The sequence below is a fragment of the Symsagittifera roscoffensis genome, chromosome 5 (genome assembly GCF_963678635.1).
Source record: "Symsagittifera roscoffensis chromosome 5, txSymRosc1.1, whole genome shotgun sequence".
Taxonomy (NCBI): domain Eukaryota; kingdom Metazoa; phylum Xenacoelomorpha; order Acoela; family Convolutidae; genus Symsagittifera; species Symsagittifera roscoffensis.
In genome coordinates, this window is record NC_087066.1 from 67,836,859 (window position 1) to 67,855,184 (window position 18,326).

The 18,326-nt window shown below is 37.2% G+C and overlaps 3 protein-coding genes across 3 annotated transcripts in view; all 3 read right to left on the reverse strand.

Annotated features, from left to right (window-relative positions):
- LOC134845466 (glycogen debranching enzyme-like) overlaps positions 1-18,326 on the reverse strand; it is a 643,946-nt gene that overhangs the window by 620,841 nt on the left and 4,779 nt on the right. The gene's annotated exons all lie outside the window — the stretch shown is intronic.
- On the reverse strand, positions 447-10,095 carry LOC134845994 (integrator complex subunit 3-like). The gene is made up of 11 exons (XM_063863145.1): positions 9,701-10,095; positions 8,872-9,323; positions 8,093-8,690; positions 7,456-7,703; positions 6,795-6,991; positions 6,343-6,505; positions 5,965-6,128; positions 4,169-4,380; positions 3,405-3,691; positions 3,058-3,246; positions 447-1,373 (listed from the first exon to the last, which is right to left on the reverse strand). Exons 1-11 carry the CDS (start codon positions 10,057-10,059, stop codon positions 538-540), a joined length of 3,705 nt encoding a protein of 1,234 aa, XP_063719215.1. The 5' UTR covers positions 10,060-10,095; the 3' UTR covers positions 447-537.
- LOC134845649 (Bardet-Biedl syndrome 4 protein-like) lies at positions 10,176-17,725 on the reverse strand. Its single transcript, XM_063862667.1, has 5 exons — positions 17,226-17,725; positions 16,201-16,422; positions 15,300-15,670; positions 12,815-13,063; positions 10,176-10,729 (listed from the first exon to the last, which is right to left on the reverse strand). Exons 1-5 carry the CDS (start codon positions 17,662-17,664, stop codon positions 10,550-10,552), a joined length of 1,461 nt encoding a protein of 486 aa, XP_063718737.1. The 5' UTR covers positions 17,665-17,725; the 3' UTR covers positions 10,176-10,549.

Here is an 18,326-nt window from a genome sequence, read left to right on the forward strand (position 1 = left end):
ACAGATTCTATGAAACGAAAAAAAAATTCCACTTAAAATAGAAAAAAGAGCGTTCATATATATGAATTGAAGAAGTTGCGCACAATAAAGAAACCTTAGAAACTTATGAACCCGACTCTTATTAGCCTCAAAATTGTTCCCTACAGCCCAGCTGTTCTACAAGTTCTCGCTATCTCACGTGGAACTCCGAGTAAACGTTTTAAGTTATGCACTGTTTCAATTTTGGCTCTTCCAACTCAATTTAGACTATTAATTTGAAAAAAGCCTATTAATTGGAGCCTATTATTGCTTAGACTATTGATTGGAAAACCGTTATTTCAAAAACAAATATTTGAACTCCTTGAAAAAATAAAAATATTTTATGGTTGTTATTTTTCTAATTAAAATTACCAAATCAACCAAAATGAAAAATAATCAAATTTACAATTTTTTCTATATGAAAAAAGTCAAAAAAGAGTTAATTAGGAAAACAAGCCTAACAATATTCAACTGCAAGAGACAGTTTCCACTACAATTTACATTTCAAGCAGAAGTTTTTCACCCAGAAGAGTCTGATTCATTGGAGCTACTCGAGTGTGTGCTCTTTTCATTCGAATTCCTCCTTGACCCACTTTTCGAACTTGCAGTTCTAGACGTGGACCTTCTCGCCTTTTTCTTTGGCGCTGACTTTGAGCTACTACTTACACTGCTTCCTTTTGTCGGTGTATCGTTACTGCTATCCGAATCCGTGCTGATCTCAATCGAAGATTCTCGTTTCGACCTCTTCGCATTTCGACCAGATGACGCACTGCTAACTGCAGTCGAAACAGCTGACGAAATTGTGGCCGTTCTGCTTGCACTTCGCTTGCTTGTTGACGGCGGGCTAGTTAAATTTATAAGTCCGAACAAATCTTGAAACTCCTCCCGCTGACTTTTATAAATATGCGAGTGTGCGAATTTAAGCGCATCATTTATCGCATCTTGAGAGAAAAAATCGTCGTTTTTATAGTCCACATTCAGTCTCAATTTATCGAGGTGTCTCAAGATTTCAGTGAGAGTCGGGTTTCTGTGTTGATGAATCGCATTCGCAATCTTCGCTTGACTAGACTTTCCGCTACTCGAGGTTCCGTTTATTAGCCTCTTTGTCAAATCGGCCAATTGAGACGCGCAAGTGACTGACCAATAGTAGAGGAGAGACGTGCTCATTTGGTCATCATCCTGTTCATTCTCATTGCTTTGAGTAGTATGTCTCGAATAGATATGTTTGAGCACGTCGAAATTGGGCTTCTCTCGTTTGAGACGAAGCACAATAGCTGATGCTGCTTCCGAGTCTTTATTCCAATTAATTTTGTGAATGATTGGGACTATACTCTCTGAACTGAGTTCATGGGCTCCTAAAACAAAATGGGTGGAAATTCTGTTCCTTGGTTTCCGTTTTTTGGAACAAATACCGCGAATACTATTTTGAATTCTGGGTTCTTGTTACTTCCCCCAGCAGCAAATTTTCACTAGCAAACTATTTGTTCTCATTGTCCGATTGTTACCAAATTTGGCATGCAGAATAATTAGGCTATGACGAATAGCGTGAGGCGACAATTCGTAACAGTAGATAAGTCGGGGAACACTGATTCATGCGCAGTATTCCTCGTGCCGGATGTAAGCGCAGCGGAGCAAGCGTATTCTTCTTACCAAAGCCTTGTTACGAATTGTCACTTGTTACGAATTGTCGCCTGTTACGAACTGTCGCCGGTTACGAATTGTCGCCTGTTACGAATTTGAATCTGTTTAGATAATAGTATTCAAAACGCTAAATTCCGTCCGTAGTTCAACTCCTTTGCATGGAGGCGAAGCTGTGCTTCGCAAACACTTGCGAGAAAACTGCACGAAAGCAGCTTTATAAAGTGAAAAAAAATATAGAAATAAGCCTCCAATTAGTTAAAATTTGCTATGTATCGGATTCCAACCTGCGACTTCGAGAGTTGATCTCTCACGCCTTTCCCGCACGGCCACGAACTCTTAAGAACCCACAAACACGAATCACAAATGGAGCAGCTACATATGCTAATAAATTGCCAATGCCATGCAGCAGAAGTGGCAACAAATACAAAGAGACACAATTTGGAATGTAAAAAGTTGGAATATAAAAGGCATCCACGCTAAAATTGCATGTAAAAAATTCGAACGCAATAATCCTAATTAAGTACAAATTTAGCATTTCAAACATTTGGGAGTTTTTTGAGTTGGAAACTTTTTGAAATCGAGTTTTTATTTTTGTACTGATACTTGAAGCAAATACCTTTTGTACGGTTCATTTGAACAATCAGAATTGCATCAACTGTTTCAACTTATGACTAATCGAAAGACAAAGCGCATGCTATCAATAAGCTGCAAAGTTATCCAAAAGTGGCACCAATACTTGCGACTTAGGTTAGAAAAAAAAGGAGTAGTCGTACTATAACACTACCTACTAAAGTTCGCAAGTGTAAACAACTTGTGGTATTAAATTAAGGGCCTGTAGCATTTACGTGCTTCTTGATACACTGCAATTTACCGACTTCATTGATTTATTTCATAAATTTGTAAGTGTGGTTTTTTATAACATAGCCAACCGACAGTTGGAAAAGAGTAATGAAAGCAAGTAAACAAAAAAAAACACTGACTTTGTTAAAAGAATCTCAACTTTCGAATTTCAAAGAAAAAATAGATGCTCTTTATGCTCTTTGAACTTCTAGAACAACAGAAAATCTAAAAACTGGAAATTTAAAAACTAAATTCCACTTTCGAAACTAGAAATCGTTCACATTTTTTGCGCCATTCCCACGTTCGTATTTGAAGAATGCAATTTATGTCACTTTAAGCAGATGATTTTCAATTGAACTCAAAAAGTGCATATATAAATGCATTAATATGTATGAATGCACATTTAGAGTTTCCTGAAAAAAATCACCAAGACCTATATAAGAGTCTTCACTACGTTAAAAACTCTTTATAAATCCCTACTGGAATGTAAACAAATAAACATCATCGGTAGAATCTGTTGGAAAAACAGTTGTTCTAATGTGTGTGAGAGTGTGATACCTATAAGTTGCCAGAGGAACAGTTGTTCGAATGACTCCCACTGGAGACTGTCCACCAGGATGTCATAGACTGACTCCTCCTCCACCACTTCCAACTCATCCAACATGATGAGGGAGATGATGTTGTTCAGCTGTTTGGGGTCAATCGAGGACACAATCAGACGCGCCATCGGCACACTGCCCCTCACTTCTGAACATGGCCAACAAAATTAAAAACTGATATTTGGAAACAGTAAAACCGCCTCCATTTCTGCTGGAATGACTGACGCCGCTTCAGTGAGTCATATCAAAATTTCAAGCAACCTCTAACTTTCGCAGTCTCCAAGGAAGAGATACAATTAATCTGACCTTGGCTGAAGTTGGTGAAGATGTATGGCAGTAGCTTCATGAACAGATTCATATCATGTTTTGCCGCCATGTGCATATCCTTAACCAGAGCAGTGCTGATCTCTTCGTCCAGTGAGTTCAGCATCACATCCACGTAGACATCTTTTGGATCAGTGGATGTGGCTGTTTGGGTGCTGCTGGCCTGGGACAGTCTGTCCGAGTCCGATTGGTTGGCAGTGGCTGCCAGGTAGAACAGCAGGTGGTAGCCCACTCTGCTGTTCAACTCGTACATCTGCGCAACCATGTGACTGAAATAGAACAACCATGCTGTCATCAAGGCTCAATCAAATAATGCATAATTTTGCGTACAATAATGAGTCGCAGATAGTAGCGGTGATTATTAGATGCCAAGGAACAATAAAAATTTAACCTTTTAAGGTCAAATGGTTGGGAGTATTGCTGACCTTGAATTTCTTATTTGGTCGAAAACAGTTTTTCCGTTATGACATGCTTAAAAAAAGAATTCATTCGTCAAAATAAGAAGCACTTGTAGGTAAAACTACTTCAAGTTTTCGTTCCACCAAGGATATTATTGCAAAAATTATTTAATTAAATATTTTTTCAAAGCATCTGAGCAAAAGAAAACTTTTATTAAATCAAATGAGATTTATAAAAAGAGATTTTGTTGCGTAATCATATTGTTTGCCTTTAAAAACGTAACAAACTAAGAAAACACTGGCAGCCAAATTAAGCCAAGTCCAACTCAAACCATGCTCTACACTGACCTAAGAGAAAGCGAGTCGCACTCTGGCTGACAGAGTACTTGGAACACTGCATAGAGTGGCTTCTTCAGCACCTGCAGGGCATATTTGTCCCATCCATTCTGCCCTGCAATACTGCCATTATTAGGCGCAGTGACGTCATTCAGACTGAGACCCAGTGCTGGCATCAAGTCCACCTGATTACTACCATCGTCACCCTTCTTCAGAACAGGCACCTAAAAAGAGATACAAAATAGCTATACATATTTAGAAAGAACAAGAAGAGCTGATGTAGTGTGCTGGCCAATACAATTTAAAACAAGGGTAGACGATTGTTGAGAAATAAGTACAGAAAACTTTCACCCATATGCGGATATAGGGTTTTCGAGGCGGAGCCGATTTTCGAAAAAAATTGCGGGAAGTTTTTTGACGACTTTTTTTACGATTCCATCCGACACTCAGTTGTAGCACCCAATTTTGCGTGAATAAAAACATTGTCAACAGACAGTGGGAAAAGAAACAATGAAGAGGGCAAACAGAAAAAAAATACTGAAAAAAAACTGACCCGCTTTATGAAAACATTCCAACTTTCGAATTTCCAACAAAAACAGATGGCCTTCAAGCTCTTTGAATTTCTAGAACAATTTATGATTGAAAATTTCATAAAATTAACCCAATTTGAGAAAACTGGCTCAATAGATAAAAATTTTGTTTCGCTGGGAAACCTGATAATTAAATTCCATTTTTGAAGTTAGAAGTCGATCAGGTTTTTCGTGACCTTTACACTTTCGCTGTTCGATAGTGGGGTTGCCTTCCTTGAACACAGAGGCGAAATTGCACTTCGCATACACAAGCGAAAATATGACCGATAACGCTACTGGGAAAAACTGAATGAGTAAAACTTTGAGTCTACAAAATTTGATAAATGACGCAAGCCAATTAAGACGCATTAGCAGTAACAGTCAATTTGAAAAAAGAAATTTACCGACTAGCATGCCTTAAATTATTAGAGCGCGCGCATTTAAACTAGCATACGAAAAAGTTCATTTAAAACATCCGACCCTGCCCAGGTCCGAACCCTCTTATTTTGCTGCTGGTCTCTTTCCCTACCTCTACGCTACAGATTCATGCCTTGAAGCTAAAGTGCTATTCGTAGTATAGAAGTCTGTGTTAATATCCTTCGCATTGGCTGTACTTAATAGCTGGATCAAAATGAACACTTTCAAAATGAACACATTTTGTCGCAACAATTGCATCGCAACAATATTTGCGACTTATGTTGGAAAAAAAAGAAAGTTCACACTATAACACAAGCTATGCTTGTGTAAACAATGTAAATGCACTAAATTTGAATAAAAATCAAAAGTCAGATCGAGAAAAAGTACAATTGAGACTGAACAAAATTTAAAAAACTTTTCCTGAAACAAAAAAAAAACGAAAAAAATCAGAGACAAGAACGGGTCGCGATGATTTTTTCAAGATTCTGAACTACGTTCATCGACTCTTAGTAAAAAGTAAAACAAAAAAACACACCTGAATACAGAACTAAAGGAAAATAAAGGGCAAGCAAAGAAATACTCCGAAGTTATTCAAAAGCAACAACAGTAATCTTCTTCCATACTTCGTACTTCAGGAAGAGAAACATCTAAAACCATGCTACCCGTTTTCGCAGCTTATATAAAAATGCTGTAATTACTATCAAATTTATTCTTGTTATCTTCATCCATGCAAAATCGTTTTTGTTGGTGATTTGTGCATTTATGGCAATATTTCCTTTCTTAAATATTGCACTGCGTAGTGACTTGAATATATGAAAAAACCTGGAAGTTTGGCACCAAAAGAGAGCAAAGGCAGGCTGCTAGCGGAACGCATGATTCTCTGGTTGCGTCTTGATATGTAGCCTGGATCTCACATATCTTCTTGATTAACTCCGAGGCAAGTGAAGCATTCGTAGTGACCAGGTCTTCCTTGTGCAATTGTTTCACTAAACATTTAAGAGATTATTTTCTTTATGAGTTTAAATTTATTGCACGAAATCATGCCTTAAATTGAATCAACTTTTACATGGCGACACCACCACTTGGTATTTCTTTAAAAAGTTTTAAGACCTCAATTCTGTGCTATTAAGAAACATGAATATCAAAAATTACATTCGACTCTTACGGAACTTCTATTTTTTTTTCGCATGGAGAACTTACAATAGTCCAGCATATCCACGTCAATCTGGCTGAAATATTTTGAGATGTCTTCCTGTTCCAGCTTATCCACGATTGGGTACACGATTAACTCCTTCACCGCCTGTACACTGTAGCTGTACTCCACAAATGAACCACTATTCACAATTTTCGATTCCTTGCTGGCCTAAAGTAATCACTAAAAGAAATTTAATGCTTCTTAGATGCTTGCAGTAGTCTCAGACTCATCGAGCACTTCTTAGAAATGCAGCTTTCCTTCCTACCATGATAATTTTGTTTTACAGCTGATTTTTTTATACAAATAATTATCTTATTTAAGCCAATTTATTCAATTCGGCAAGCAATCGATGTCTATGAAACCCTCAAACACCAAAAAAAATTGTCGTAAAACATCTTGGGTGCTATCATTGTCGTTTAAAGTTTTTGTGATTTCTGTGATTACTACCCTCACTTACTGGTGGTTTTGTGTGTTTGAGACTGGCTGATATGGCGGCAGTGCTATTAACATGAACTGTTTGCTGTTCCTCTGTCGTTGAGGAGGTAGCGATGCCAAATGTGCAGTCCTCTTCGTCTAATATCACAGGCGGGGGTCTCAACTCATCCACTTCCTCCTCGTCACTGCTGAACTCATTCTTCACGCCACCAACACCACCTGCACACAAAAACCAAAAACAGGCAACATAAAATCAGCAAAATATACCAAAGATAAACCTTAATTCTATTTTACTCGATTCATCCATGGCCATGCTGTGCATCAAATCAAAACAGGGCCAATATATTGTTTGAAAAGCCTCAAACTCAATTAGAGCAAAAAAAGTGACTGACCTTTTTTAAAAAAAAAACAAACGATCAAATTTTCAAGAAAAAATTTTAAGCCATTTAAATTTTAAGCACAATTTTTTGCCTGGAATTTTTTTTGATATAACTAACCCAATTTGAGAAATTCAATTAAAAATTTATTTTTGTATTCTAGTGGGAAATCTTAAATTTAAAATCCACTTTCGAAACTAGAAGTCTTTGTTTTTGAACTTGAAAACAAAACATTACTCAAAACGCAAAAAATCAATTTGAGCGGACTTTTTTAATAGACCGACCCATTACAGAGCTCAACTTTACCTTCACCGCCCGAATCCAATCCACTATCGTATGCAGACGGCGTAGTCGGCGGCACAACCAACCCCGACGTGGGGGTTTCCGAACTGGAAGACTGTTCAGCTAGGGGACTGATATCTTCCATCAGAGCCTGAGTCACTTTCTGGTGGTCAGTGGTCGGGGGAGGGGGAGGCAGGTTCACCACTCCTGGTCCAGGCAGTGGAACTGGCACTGCTTCCATGAAGTCTCCGAAGTTTGCTTTCACTTGAGCTCTAAAAGATTTCAGACCTGTTTACAGTAATTGTAACAAGTGCGTTCAATTGGAGCAATATGGCATTAATTGTAGTAGAAATATAAGTAATAAGGCCGCCGAAAACAGTAACGGGTAAATAATCAGAAACTGGCGAAAAAAAACAATTAATCCTAATTTTCACTTTTTGAAACGGCAAGCTGATCAAAAAAATTGAGTTTTATTTAGCATTTCAGTTTATTGAAAATCGATAACTATACTTGAATCTCTTTATTAAAATTGATCAAATTAAGGAAAAGATAAAACCTCAATTTAAAACCAAAGCTCATTTAATGTTTCTAAGCTTCATGTCGTATAACAGTAAACACCCCAAATTTAAACTCCACAGCTGACGTTCTAAATAAAACTAACTTCAATTCGGGATCCAATTTATTGCTCTCAAAAATGGGCGCCAATGACGGCAGCACTCTTTTCTCCAGAAGTAGTTTGAATGAATTGTGCACCCCTTGCTTCAATGCCTGCTGCAGTGGCGGGTAGAAATCGGCCTGGATTCTGATCAGAAAGTCCAGAAGCGTGATTGAGGTGGCCGTGTGATGCTTCAAATTATGATACATCACCAACACCGCTGGTTCAATATTCATAATGTTGTCTTTGTCTAACTGGAAAGTTAGCCAGTCGAAAAAGAGAGCCAGCTTACACTCCGCTGCTATCGAGTTGGATTTGCATTGGAGGAGGAGCCAGCCAATCACAGCCCAGCGCGGTATGATGTCTGAGCAAAGGATCTCATTGGTTGGATGAATTACGCAGCAGATGTATCTGATTAGATCAGGACATAGATTTTGAGATTCGGCTGTTGAAAGGTATGATTTGTGGAACCATTCCTGATATCGTTTGTGATTTCCAAATTTCACTTTGGACATTAGGAAGTTGAGTTTGTTCTCCATTTCAATTGTTAGTCTGGAGGCGATGAATTTGCGCTGACTTCTGATGTGGAGAAGACTGAGAATCCCTGAAACAAAGAGAAACTTATTTAAAATATCATCACTACATCATCCATCAACTGGCAACAGCGTATACTCTGAGCAATTAGATGATTAGCATTTTGATACCTTCACAAAACTCTCGTTTTGTCTTAATTGAGAAAAACTCAGGCCATCAGTTGAACACAAAACGATAACTTAACAGCTAACCGTTGAACTTCGGACTCAGTGTCTGTGGCTGGTAGAGGATGTCTTTCCACAGCTGCTGGAACTCTGGAATCCTTGCCACATTCATCAAGAGTCGAACCAGGTCCCGCCCGATTACGCAACAGTCCATGAATCTACTCCTCAGCAAACTAACACAAAATTTGATCTCATTCTTCCTCAAGTTCTCATATTTGGTTCCTCTGTGGTCGCAAATGAGCCTCAAGTACGTGAAAATAAAATGACCAAGTAATAGATTGTCGTTCTCGAATATTGCAATTTCGTTTTCTTGACATATTTCCAGCAAGCGTTCCGCGAGCCAAATGTTTTTGGAAGAGACATCACCGCCTATTATGTTCTTCATCAGACAGATGCAGCATTGATTAGCTCCTACACATCTAGATGAGACAAGCTGTTGGACGATCCACACTAGCTGCTGTCTTGCTGTGTCTAGCAGTCTAAATAAATTACTTCGAACTTCGAAAAGTATTTTACTTTTCAATCTCAGTTAATGAAAACTACCGCAATTCTTCGGTACGAAAATTCAGCTAATTGGAAATTGAAACTTTTAGGTTTACTTGCTTCGCTCATATTGGGCATGATTGATATAGTGCACGTGAAATCTTACTTGCCGCTATTATAGATCGTATAAAATTATAGATCGTCTCAATTTTAGATTGGTCGAATAGCCTGGCGTGTTTCGGCCAAATGTCTCAAAATGTATTTGTATCATGCATTGGCTCATTTCATTGCGTAGTAATTTTTTTTTACAATTGATAGCGATATTCATTCAAAACATTGGGTCGTGAAACTTGCATATTTGTTCAAAACTTACCTGAAATACTTTTCCATGATGATGATATTCAACTTTGTCAAAATGAGTCCAAAATGGTCCCTGGTTATCAGTGTCAGATCTTGGAAGGACCTCGGAGCTGTTTCACTGCTTGTGAGAATAATGTACAACAGACCTAGACAAACTTTCTCGTGGTTCTCATTACTCGCATTTGCAGAAGATGCCAGGATGTCGTGGATCTCCTGATTGGACTTGGCAGGCTGTTCTGGTCTTTGAGGAGCAATCATCTGGCGCACGAAGCTACCATGCATCTCCAATTCCTCCTCCAGGCGTTCTTTGGGTTCTGCTTTTGTGATGTAGAACAAACCCACAGGCGACTGAGGCACCCCAAAAGTAGTCATTTTTACCCAATATTTACTTTTTTATCTGTAATCAGAAATCCATGTCTATAAACAAAATGACAGATCCCGTTTAACTGATATTACTATAGGTACCAAAAACGTTAAAGAAATTTTTTTAATTGGTAAAAAAGTGAACTTATATTCTGTTTGGAATAAAAACAATGCATACATCTTTATCTACATTTTAGAACAATTTACAATTAGTCATCAAAATTCAATTCCAGCTCGATTGAAAAAATCCAACTAACAATCAGCCACACTGTTTACACTAAGCTATCCAGCTATATTACATCTAACAGGTCTAGACCAAGGTTAATCTTCTGACTGGCAAAGATAAAACTAACTCTATCTGAGCGACAAATAATGACCTTGGAAAACTGCCGGGGTTAAGTAGTTTAAGGATACATCCACTTGCAATGCATCAGTTTTTGTCTTTGAAAACTTGCAAAGTTTTAGATAAAAGCCCTTGAAAGTCTATACATCTCAAAAATCATAAGGTTCCCACAGATCTTTTAGCGACTATTGCTGCTCCCATATGCAGAGCTGGTTCCAGTTTTTTAACCAGTGCATCCATCTCTGGACTTAGTTCGTAGTCCTTCTGTTTCTCTTTCTTAGCAGACAATTTCTTCTGGAATAGCTGGAACATCTCGTGAGCCTTACTGTTGTCACCCTGAACAACAATTAATGAGGAACCCAGAAACAAGCATGGAACAGAAAATACCACAAGGAATATAATACATAAATCTAACTCTGCTATAACGCTCGTAGAATTTCAAACAAAAATCAGTGCACGAATCAATAAAATAAAAAAACTAACAAGTACAGCCGGTTATTGTGCAAGTAGCACAGAATGTTCCGACCCTAAACTTAAAAAATACAAAATAAATTTTCAAATTAGTATCGCTTTTTCTGCATGGTGTGATAAAAAAATCTGAACGAAAAAAAAAAACTTAGGCATATTCGACATTCATAGTAAAATAGGCCCATTGGAAAACAGTTTTTTCTAGAAAAACGACTAGAACAACGAAGAAAACAATCCTTACAAAAAAATTTTTTTTGCAGAAAAATTTTGATTCCAAATTGGCGCGAAAACTCCAAAACTAACTTTGCTCGAGTAAAACTAAGTTTTCACGGTTTAAATTAAGCATAAATAAGCTTTTGTAAGCTTGCTTAGCCTCACTTTATAAGCTTGAAATTAGTCTAAAAATTTCAAACTGATTTTTCATGAGTGATTTTGCAAAATTTTTAAATGTCGTTCGAATCACGACTGGACGGGCTTTAATTTGATAAATAACTCAACAAGTTGCGATGATTATTTGTGGCGCCTAATTTTGTGAGGAAAACAAAAAACTAAAACACCCGATTACGAAGTTGCTCCACATTTCATGGTCGGAACAAAAACTACAGAATTTCCACTCACCCCCAAAAAAGAAGTAATTCAACGGCTACGAATTTTATACCCAGTGCAAATTTCCCTTTTGACATTTCACAACAGACTTTTACACTGAGGCCAAGTTAAATTTTGCAAACACCAGCGAGAAAAGGGCAAAAAGTTAAAATGATGAAAAATTATCTATGTGCCGTTATCAAGGTGGGTTTCAAAAACTATTTTTAAAACGCAGTGATGCAAATGGTAAAGAGGTAACTTTCAAAATCTGTCAAAATGACAAAAAATGGACTTTTCCAAGTCCATCGCAATAGTTTGTAGGGAAACTGATCCAACAACGGTTCACAATTTTAAAATTTTCATAATTACATACCAGATTATTGGAAAACTCCTAACCAATAGGTAGTTCTTCAGCTTGTTTTTTTGATTGACCCTTCATCTCAGATTTGGCCCTGCAGTTTTCGTGTTAAGTCAAAAAACTTCCAAAAAAACTGCCCACATTTCAATGCATGAATTTTTTTGCGAATTCAACTTTGCTTTTCTACAAACATGAGGTTATAGCCGCCAGGCAGAAAAATTTTATCTCAGATTTGGCAGGGTATTTTTCGACAAAAATCTTCTGAGTACAGTCTAATTTTTTTAAATAGACTTTTCTGTAGAAAACTAATTTTCCTCAAAAAATTAGGGGGGTGCCGGATTCTGCCAAGAAAAAAATCCCAAAACGGGCAAATTTTTTAAAACTACATTCTCAAAAGCGGTACATTTCCTAAAGCGAAGACTTAAACAACCTGTTTCCTCGATTAAACCCCTTGAACCCAGATTTGACAAGTTAGTTTTCCAAAAAAGGCTTTAATTTTTTAAGACTATACACTTCTTTGAAAAAATAGGGCATAGCAGCTTCTCCATGGGAAATTCCCACAACATCTTTATTGATTGAATCCTTGATCTCAGATTTGGCATTCGAGAAAAAGAAAATAGTCCAAAAAAGGTGTCAAAAATCCCACCTGAAACTTTAGAAGCTCTTAAAAAGTCGAGTGAAGTAAAAAAAAAGACGAGCGGAGTGTGCAGGCACAAAGGAGAATAGCGAACTTTTCCATTGACACCTCGTATTTGAAAATCGAGAATTTTGTTTGAAAGATTCACAACTTTTCCAAAGCATCTCAAAAAAAATTATCATAAAACTAAATCCCATATATTTTCAAAAACCTGTGCTATGAAGCACAGTAAATCAGATATAAAACTGCGAAAGTTCTATTTTCGACTTAGGTTGAATCAAAGTGGTATCAAAATATGACACTACGCTCTGTTGTGTTTTATTACTTTAACCCTATTTGTTCTCTGAATACAATTAGAAATTAATTCACTAACATTCTGGTATGAGAAAGCAGCATAATTTAAGGGAATGAGTGGCTCGTCATCGTTGAACCCGATTGCACTCTGGTAACATTTCCTGGCATTCTCCTTGTCCTCCAGATTAGTGAGTGCCACTCCGAGTAGCATGAGAGCCATGGCACACTTGGGCACTCCGCCTATGATGGACACTGCCGCACTGAGGTAGTTGAAGGCGGAAGCATTCTGACCAGTGTTCAGGTGGATCAGACCCAGATTGTAGAGCACCTGAAAAATTACAAATCTCAAAAATTGCACTATTTAAATTTTGTGAAATACCCCCATCCATCCCAAAAGAGGAAAATTAGATACAAGGTAGAGTACTCATGTATGCAAATTGTATAGAACCTGAATTAGAAGTGTCAAAGATTGGAAAAGACGTTGTTGTCTTACGCGGTATCCTTTTCGGACAACGTATCTCAACGAAGTTAATTAACCTAAGACTGCTCGTTTTGAAGACTGCTCGTTTTGACGAACGAACCTGTATTTGTTGATGTTGTTTCAATTTATTAACCAAAAAGCCCCAGTTTTTGACCAATTAAGAATCTCAATACCGTACTTATTAACAAAGAGGCTAATCGGAGCTTCGCGCCACTTGCGATACAACACAAACAAAAAAATGTTTAAAAAATTAGGTCTACCAAAGTTTTCGTATGTCTCAAAAAAAGATCATTCTAGACACATTAGCCAAGCATGACACTTGAATACTAAATTAGCAACGGAAAAAAACTTAGGAAGCGGAAACCAAGCCGACAATCATCGAGCAGGCACCAGTTGTATCGAAAAAAAAAAGATTTAAAAAAAAGAAACAATTCAAAAAATTGAAGTCCCCATGAAACTACAAAGAACAATACTTGCAACTACAAAAAAACTTGGTTTAAGCACAAGAAAAATCCGTGATATGGCAGCAAAGCCGACAAAACTTGAGCGGGAAAACGAAAGTCCAACTTGAAATTTTTTCAAAAATCTTCAAATTCGAACATACTGAAAAAAAAAATCAAGTTTAAGCCGGGACTTGAACCTCAGGGTGCAAAGGCGACCGCGTTACCTCCAGGCCAGGTGGGAAAGAACCTGGAAGTTGTTAAGGTTTAAAAAACAACAAAGAAATTGTTTTTTCTTGAAATTAAATTCAATTTTTGGTGGGTGGTGTGATGAAAGGTTATGAACGAAAGACCAGATTTTAGGCTTTTCGTGTGATCAAAAGGTCTGGAGGAAAGACTAGATTTAAGGCACTCACAGTAACAGGACATCAGCTTTCTTCAAAAAAAATGACTAATGAAAAAAAACAAAAAAAATCAAATATTAAAATGTTTTCTCATTATTTTTCTATTTAAAATTAAATTAAAAATTAGTTTTTGCAGAAATTTTTCTGAACTTTTGAAGTTTTTAATTCTCAAGATAGCACTAAAAAATTTGCAAAGATATTTCATTACATTTTTTAAGTATAGAAAAAAAAATTGTAATAAAATTTACTATATACAACTTACTATTTACTTCTATAATAAACCTGCTTTCTCGAAATTGGACGAAAAATCGAAAGTCCAAACCGGTTTTTCTCAACACTGGGAAACATTTTTGAAAATTTTAATAGTCGTTTGAAACACGACTGAAACGGCTTTAAATGATATATCACTCAACCCAGTCCAATTTTTTTTGGTACCTGATTTTGCGTGGAAAAAAAACACTAAAACACACCCGAATACAAATTCGGAACACGGATAGCCGGTTACTGTAAAAATAGCACAGAATGCTCGAAGTTAGTTTGAAATTAGACCAAAACTAAAAAATTACAAACCAGTTTTTCTCGACACTGCGAAAAATTTTTTCAAATTTTTTTTCAGTTGTTCCAATCACAATTGAAAGGGTTTTAATATGATATATCATTCGACCCATTCGACACATATGATTTTTTGTGGTACCTGATTTTGCGTGGAAAACCAAGAAAAAAAACTAAAAATTCACGAATACAAAGTTCCTCCTCATTTTCAATGGTCGGAACAACAACTATAAAATCGAAAATTTGAAGGATGAAGGAGTGGAAAGAAGCCGAACTTTTCCCAGTTCCATTTTAATTCTAACAGCCATGCTTTGATATATCCAATATTTAGTTCTAAATGATTTTTCCTTCCCCTCCAACTGACATAAGCATCAATTTTATGGTGTAATGAGGTTAAGTATTAAGACCAAATATATTTGACATGGCCTAATTAGTCCCAAAGATAATTTTGGTAACAGCCGGACAATTTCATCCGAAAAAAAAATAATTGTAGAAGTTTGCAAGTGAGGGAAAGTGAAAAAAGCCAACCTGACTTTAATGTCATACATGCTATGCAATGAAGTTCTCCATATTATTCATTTAAGCATCTCACAGCATACTGCCGGGAAAAATTGTAAGTCCGATGAATTGAAACACAAGATGCATTCATGAGAAAATAAGATCGATATATATTTGAAAACTTCTTACTTTCCAATCGAATGGAGCTAAATAGTTCGCCCTCTTCAGGCAACTGATAGCAGCAACATATTTCTTCTTCCCGAAGAAGCACATGCCTATATTATTCCACAGGGGCGCACTCTCCTTTGTTTTCAGAGCACTTATTCTGTATTTAGTTAGAGCCACTTCGAAGTCACCGTGAGTCTGGATAATACTACCCGCAGCCAGGATAGCCTTGGAGTGGGTGGGGTCGAAAGATAGAGCAGACCCAAGGTTCTCGAAAGCCTTTTGGAAGTCTCCAGTTTGCAAATACAGCAAACCAAGTGTCGTTAACAAGTCTGGGTTGTCGGGAAAGTACTCAATTGCTCTTTTGTACGTTTCGATAGCCAGTTCAAAGCTTCCTAAAAACAAGGCCAATGATAAGCTGCATCAAAACTTCAATCGAGACCAAACTGCAACACAGATGCAAAGCTTTGCTTCGCAAACACTAGCGAGAATACGACACAAATCAGCTCTATAAAGTGCAATAAAAAGTAGAAGTAAGCCTCGAACTAGTAAAAATTCGGCTACGTCTCGGTTTCAAACTGCGACCTAGAGATTAAATATCTCACGCACTAACCACTCAGCCACGGACGCTTAATAATTCACAAACACTAGCCATAAATAAAGCAGAGAACAGATGCTATGAAATTTCCAATGCTAGAGATCGTGATTATAGCAAAAGTACCACCAAATAATTGAATACTTTTATTTGCGACAGTTAGCTTCGAAAAAAAGAAGGTTCGTACTAATACACTTCGCGAGCAAGCTTGCTGGTGAAATTAGATAGAATTCAATTCTGTGCACCATACCATTTCGACATGGTTTGAGAAAACAGCTATCAGTGAAGTAATAAATCAAGTTCATCTGTTATGAAGAGTAACAATTTTACCTTCCATGAGGTACACTTTAGCCAGCATGACAAATGTGAACTCGTGTTTGCTGCAAGATATGGCCTGTTTGAGACACTGCTTCGCACTCTCGTAGTTAGCCCTGTTTCCCTGCGATGCCAGATAGATGTGGCATATTCCCTGGTTGTGATAAATGCCCCAATCTGGCTCTGAGGACAGTTTCCCCGCTTCTTCATAGATGTCGATTGCTGCTTTATGACGACCTAGATCATGAACTTTCATTTAAATCTTTGCTATTTTTTTATAGTAGTTCAATTAGAAAGTTCAACTATAGTAGTGCTGCTTTCAATTACCCGGACAAAACGAATGAAACTTGAAATTTAAGAGCGTTTTTCTCAAAATCTGCTGGCTTTAGACAAAAAAAAATTAAGACATAACTTGCTAAGAATTTCAAAATTAATACAGTGCAATTTATTCTGTGAAATTCGGGTCCATAATTCAACATCAAAACCGACCTTTTTCGGCTTGTTTTAGTGAAGCAAAAATTACGCCGAAACTATTGATTCTATTGTTGACAAATATATCAAAGTGCTCCTCTCATTTGGCCCAACAAAAACTAAGAATGCTAATCTCCAAAAAATTATAAATTAGTTAATTATTGCTTGATAGACAAAAATGTCGTTTTTACAATGAAAAACCTCACTTTTTCATTTAAAAACGATTTTTAAACTTTTTGCGCAACTTTTTTTTTGAAATTAGTTCTTTCGTAAAATTTGGTAGTTTTGCCGTAATTTTTGATTGATTAAAAAAGCCGAAAATGGCCGTTTTTTGGGTATAATAACGGACCCGAATTTCGCAAAATAAAGCAAGATTCTAAGCAAGTTTTGGCTTCATCATTTTTTTACCTTAAGGCATCCCAATTTGAGAAAAACATGTTTTAAATTTCAAATTTTATCCGTTATGTCCGGATAAATTAAATCAGCACTGTATTAAAAGTGTTCCATAATTTGAACATCGTTGTCAACTGTTTTTGCAAAAAAAAATTAACCAATATTAGAAAACAAACCTAGCAGAAAAAGAGATCGCGCCACTTGTTTCAAATTGCCAATGCTATTCGGTGCTAAGAAACAGCAAGTTTGAAACATTTCCAGCGACTCTTGAATCTTCCCTTCCAGTCTACTAATGAGACCTTGTACGTACAACGCATACTCGCACAGACCACTAGACTCCTCCAACCGTGCTTTTATCACTGCCTTGCACTTTTCAAAGTCTTTCTTGACGTAATACTGATGGATAAGCCAGTTGCGTCTTTCAAAGGGTGCAATGTCTGGCGCTTTTTTATGAGAGGCAAATGGGACCGTCGGGGATGTCGCTGTACTCCTTGGAGGGGGAGAAGGAGACTCGACTTCTTTGGGTGGCGGGTGGGAGTCGGGAGGAGGAGGGGGATTGCAAGCTGCCACGGAATCCTCAGTTCCAACATTATCAGTTCCGTCATCGTCGTTCATCGTGACCTCAACTAATCAGACATAACATGTCTGAAAAAATTTAACTACTCAGATCAATTCAAGAATTTTTACTTAATTGAAAACATCGTTCAGCTGTTCGAATGAAACCTTCAGGGCTTAGCAGGGGCGGATCTAGGATTTTCTCGAGGGGATGGGATTCTCAAAAAAGTTTGTCGACCTGTTTTTTTTTTTAGATCAACCAGATCGCAGGCAAAATTTTAAAAAACAGGTCAAAAAAGGCCAAAAACTAGGCAACATTTTCCAAAACTAGCCAAAAAAAAGGGCAACATTTTCTACGCCGCAAGCAAAATTTTGAAAAACAGGCCAAAAAAGGCTCCCCACTCAAAATTAGCATACATTGGCGCCAAATGCGCCCTTAGGGGCTTAGGGTTACTTTGCCATCGCCATTTTACAAAAAGCAGTAAATTCAGTGACGGTTTTTATCCTTAAAATTACAACCAACAGGAGAAGCAGTTCACAGAGCAGGCTGCACAGAATGTCCAGCCTGATTGGACAAAAACTTTTCAAGCAATTCAACAGTTGCTGAGTGTAAAATTAACGGTAACGTTTTCAAATTTAAATCACAAATAGAAACACTTGAGTCCATGCTTTGTTCAAAAATGACCTTGAAAAACCAGATCAAGAATATCTGTCAAAGTTGT

What these genes read in the sequence shown, in the direction of transcription:
- LOC134845994 (XM_063863145.1), bottom strand. Translation starts at nt 10,059, where the DNA reads ATGACTACTTTTGGGGTGCCTCAGTCGCCTGTGGGTTTGTTCTACATC. An exon ending in ATCATGGAAAAGTATTTCAG is followed by an intron (nt 9,324 to 9,700) that starts GTAAGTTTTGAA and finishes TAATTTATTTAG; the next exon opens with ACTGCTAGACACAGCAAGAC. An exon ending in TCAAACACACAAAACCACCA is followed by an intron (nt 6,506 to 6,794) that starts GTAAGTGAGGGT and finishes TGATTACTTTAG; the next exon opens with GCCAGCAAGGAATCGAAAAT.
- LOC134845649 (XM_063862667.1), bottom strand. Translation starts at nt 17,664, where the DNA reads ATGAACGACGATGACGGAACTGATAATGTTGGAACTGAGGATTCCGTG. An exon ending in GCGATCTCTTTTTCTGCTAG is followed by an intron (nt 16,423 to 17,225) that starts GTTTGTTTTCTA and finishes TTCATGATCTAG; the next exon opens with GTCGTCATAAAGCAGCAATC. An exon ending in TAAAGTGTACCTCATGGAAG is followed by an intron (nt 15,671 to 16,200) that starts GTAAAATTGTTA and finishes CCTTGTTTTTAG; the next exon opens with GAAGCTTTGAACTGGCTATC.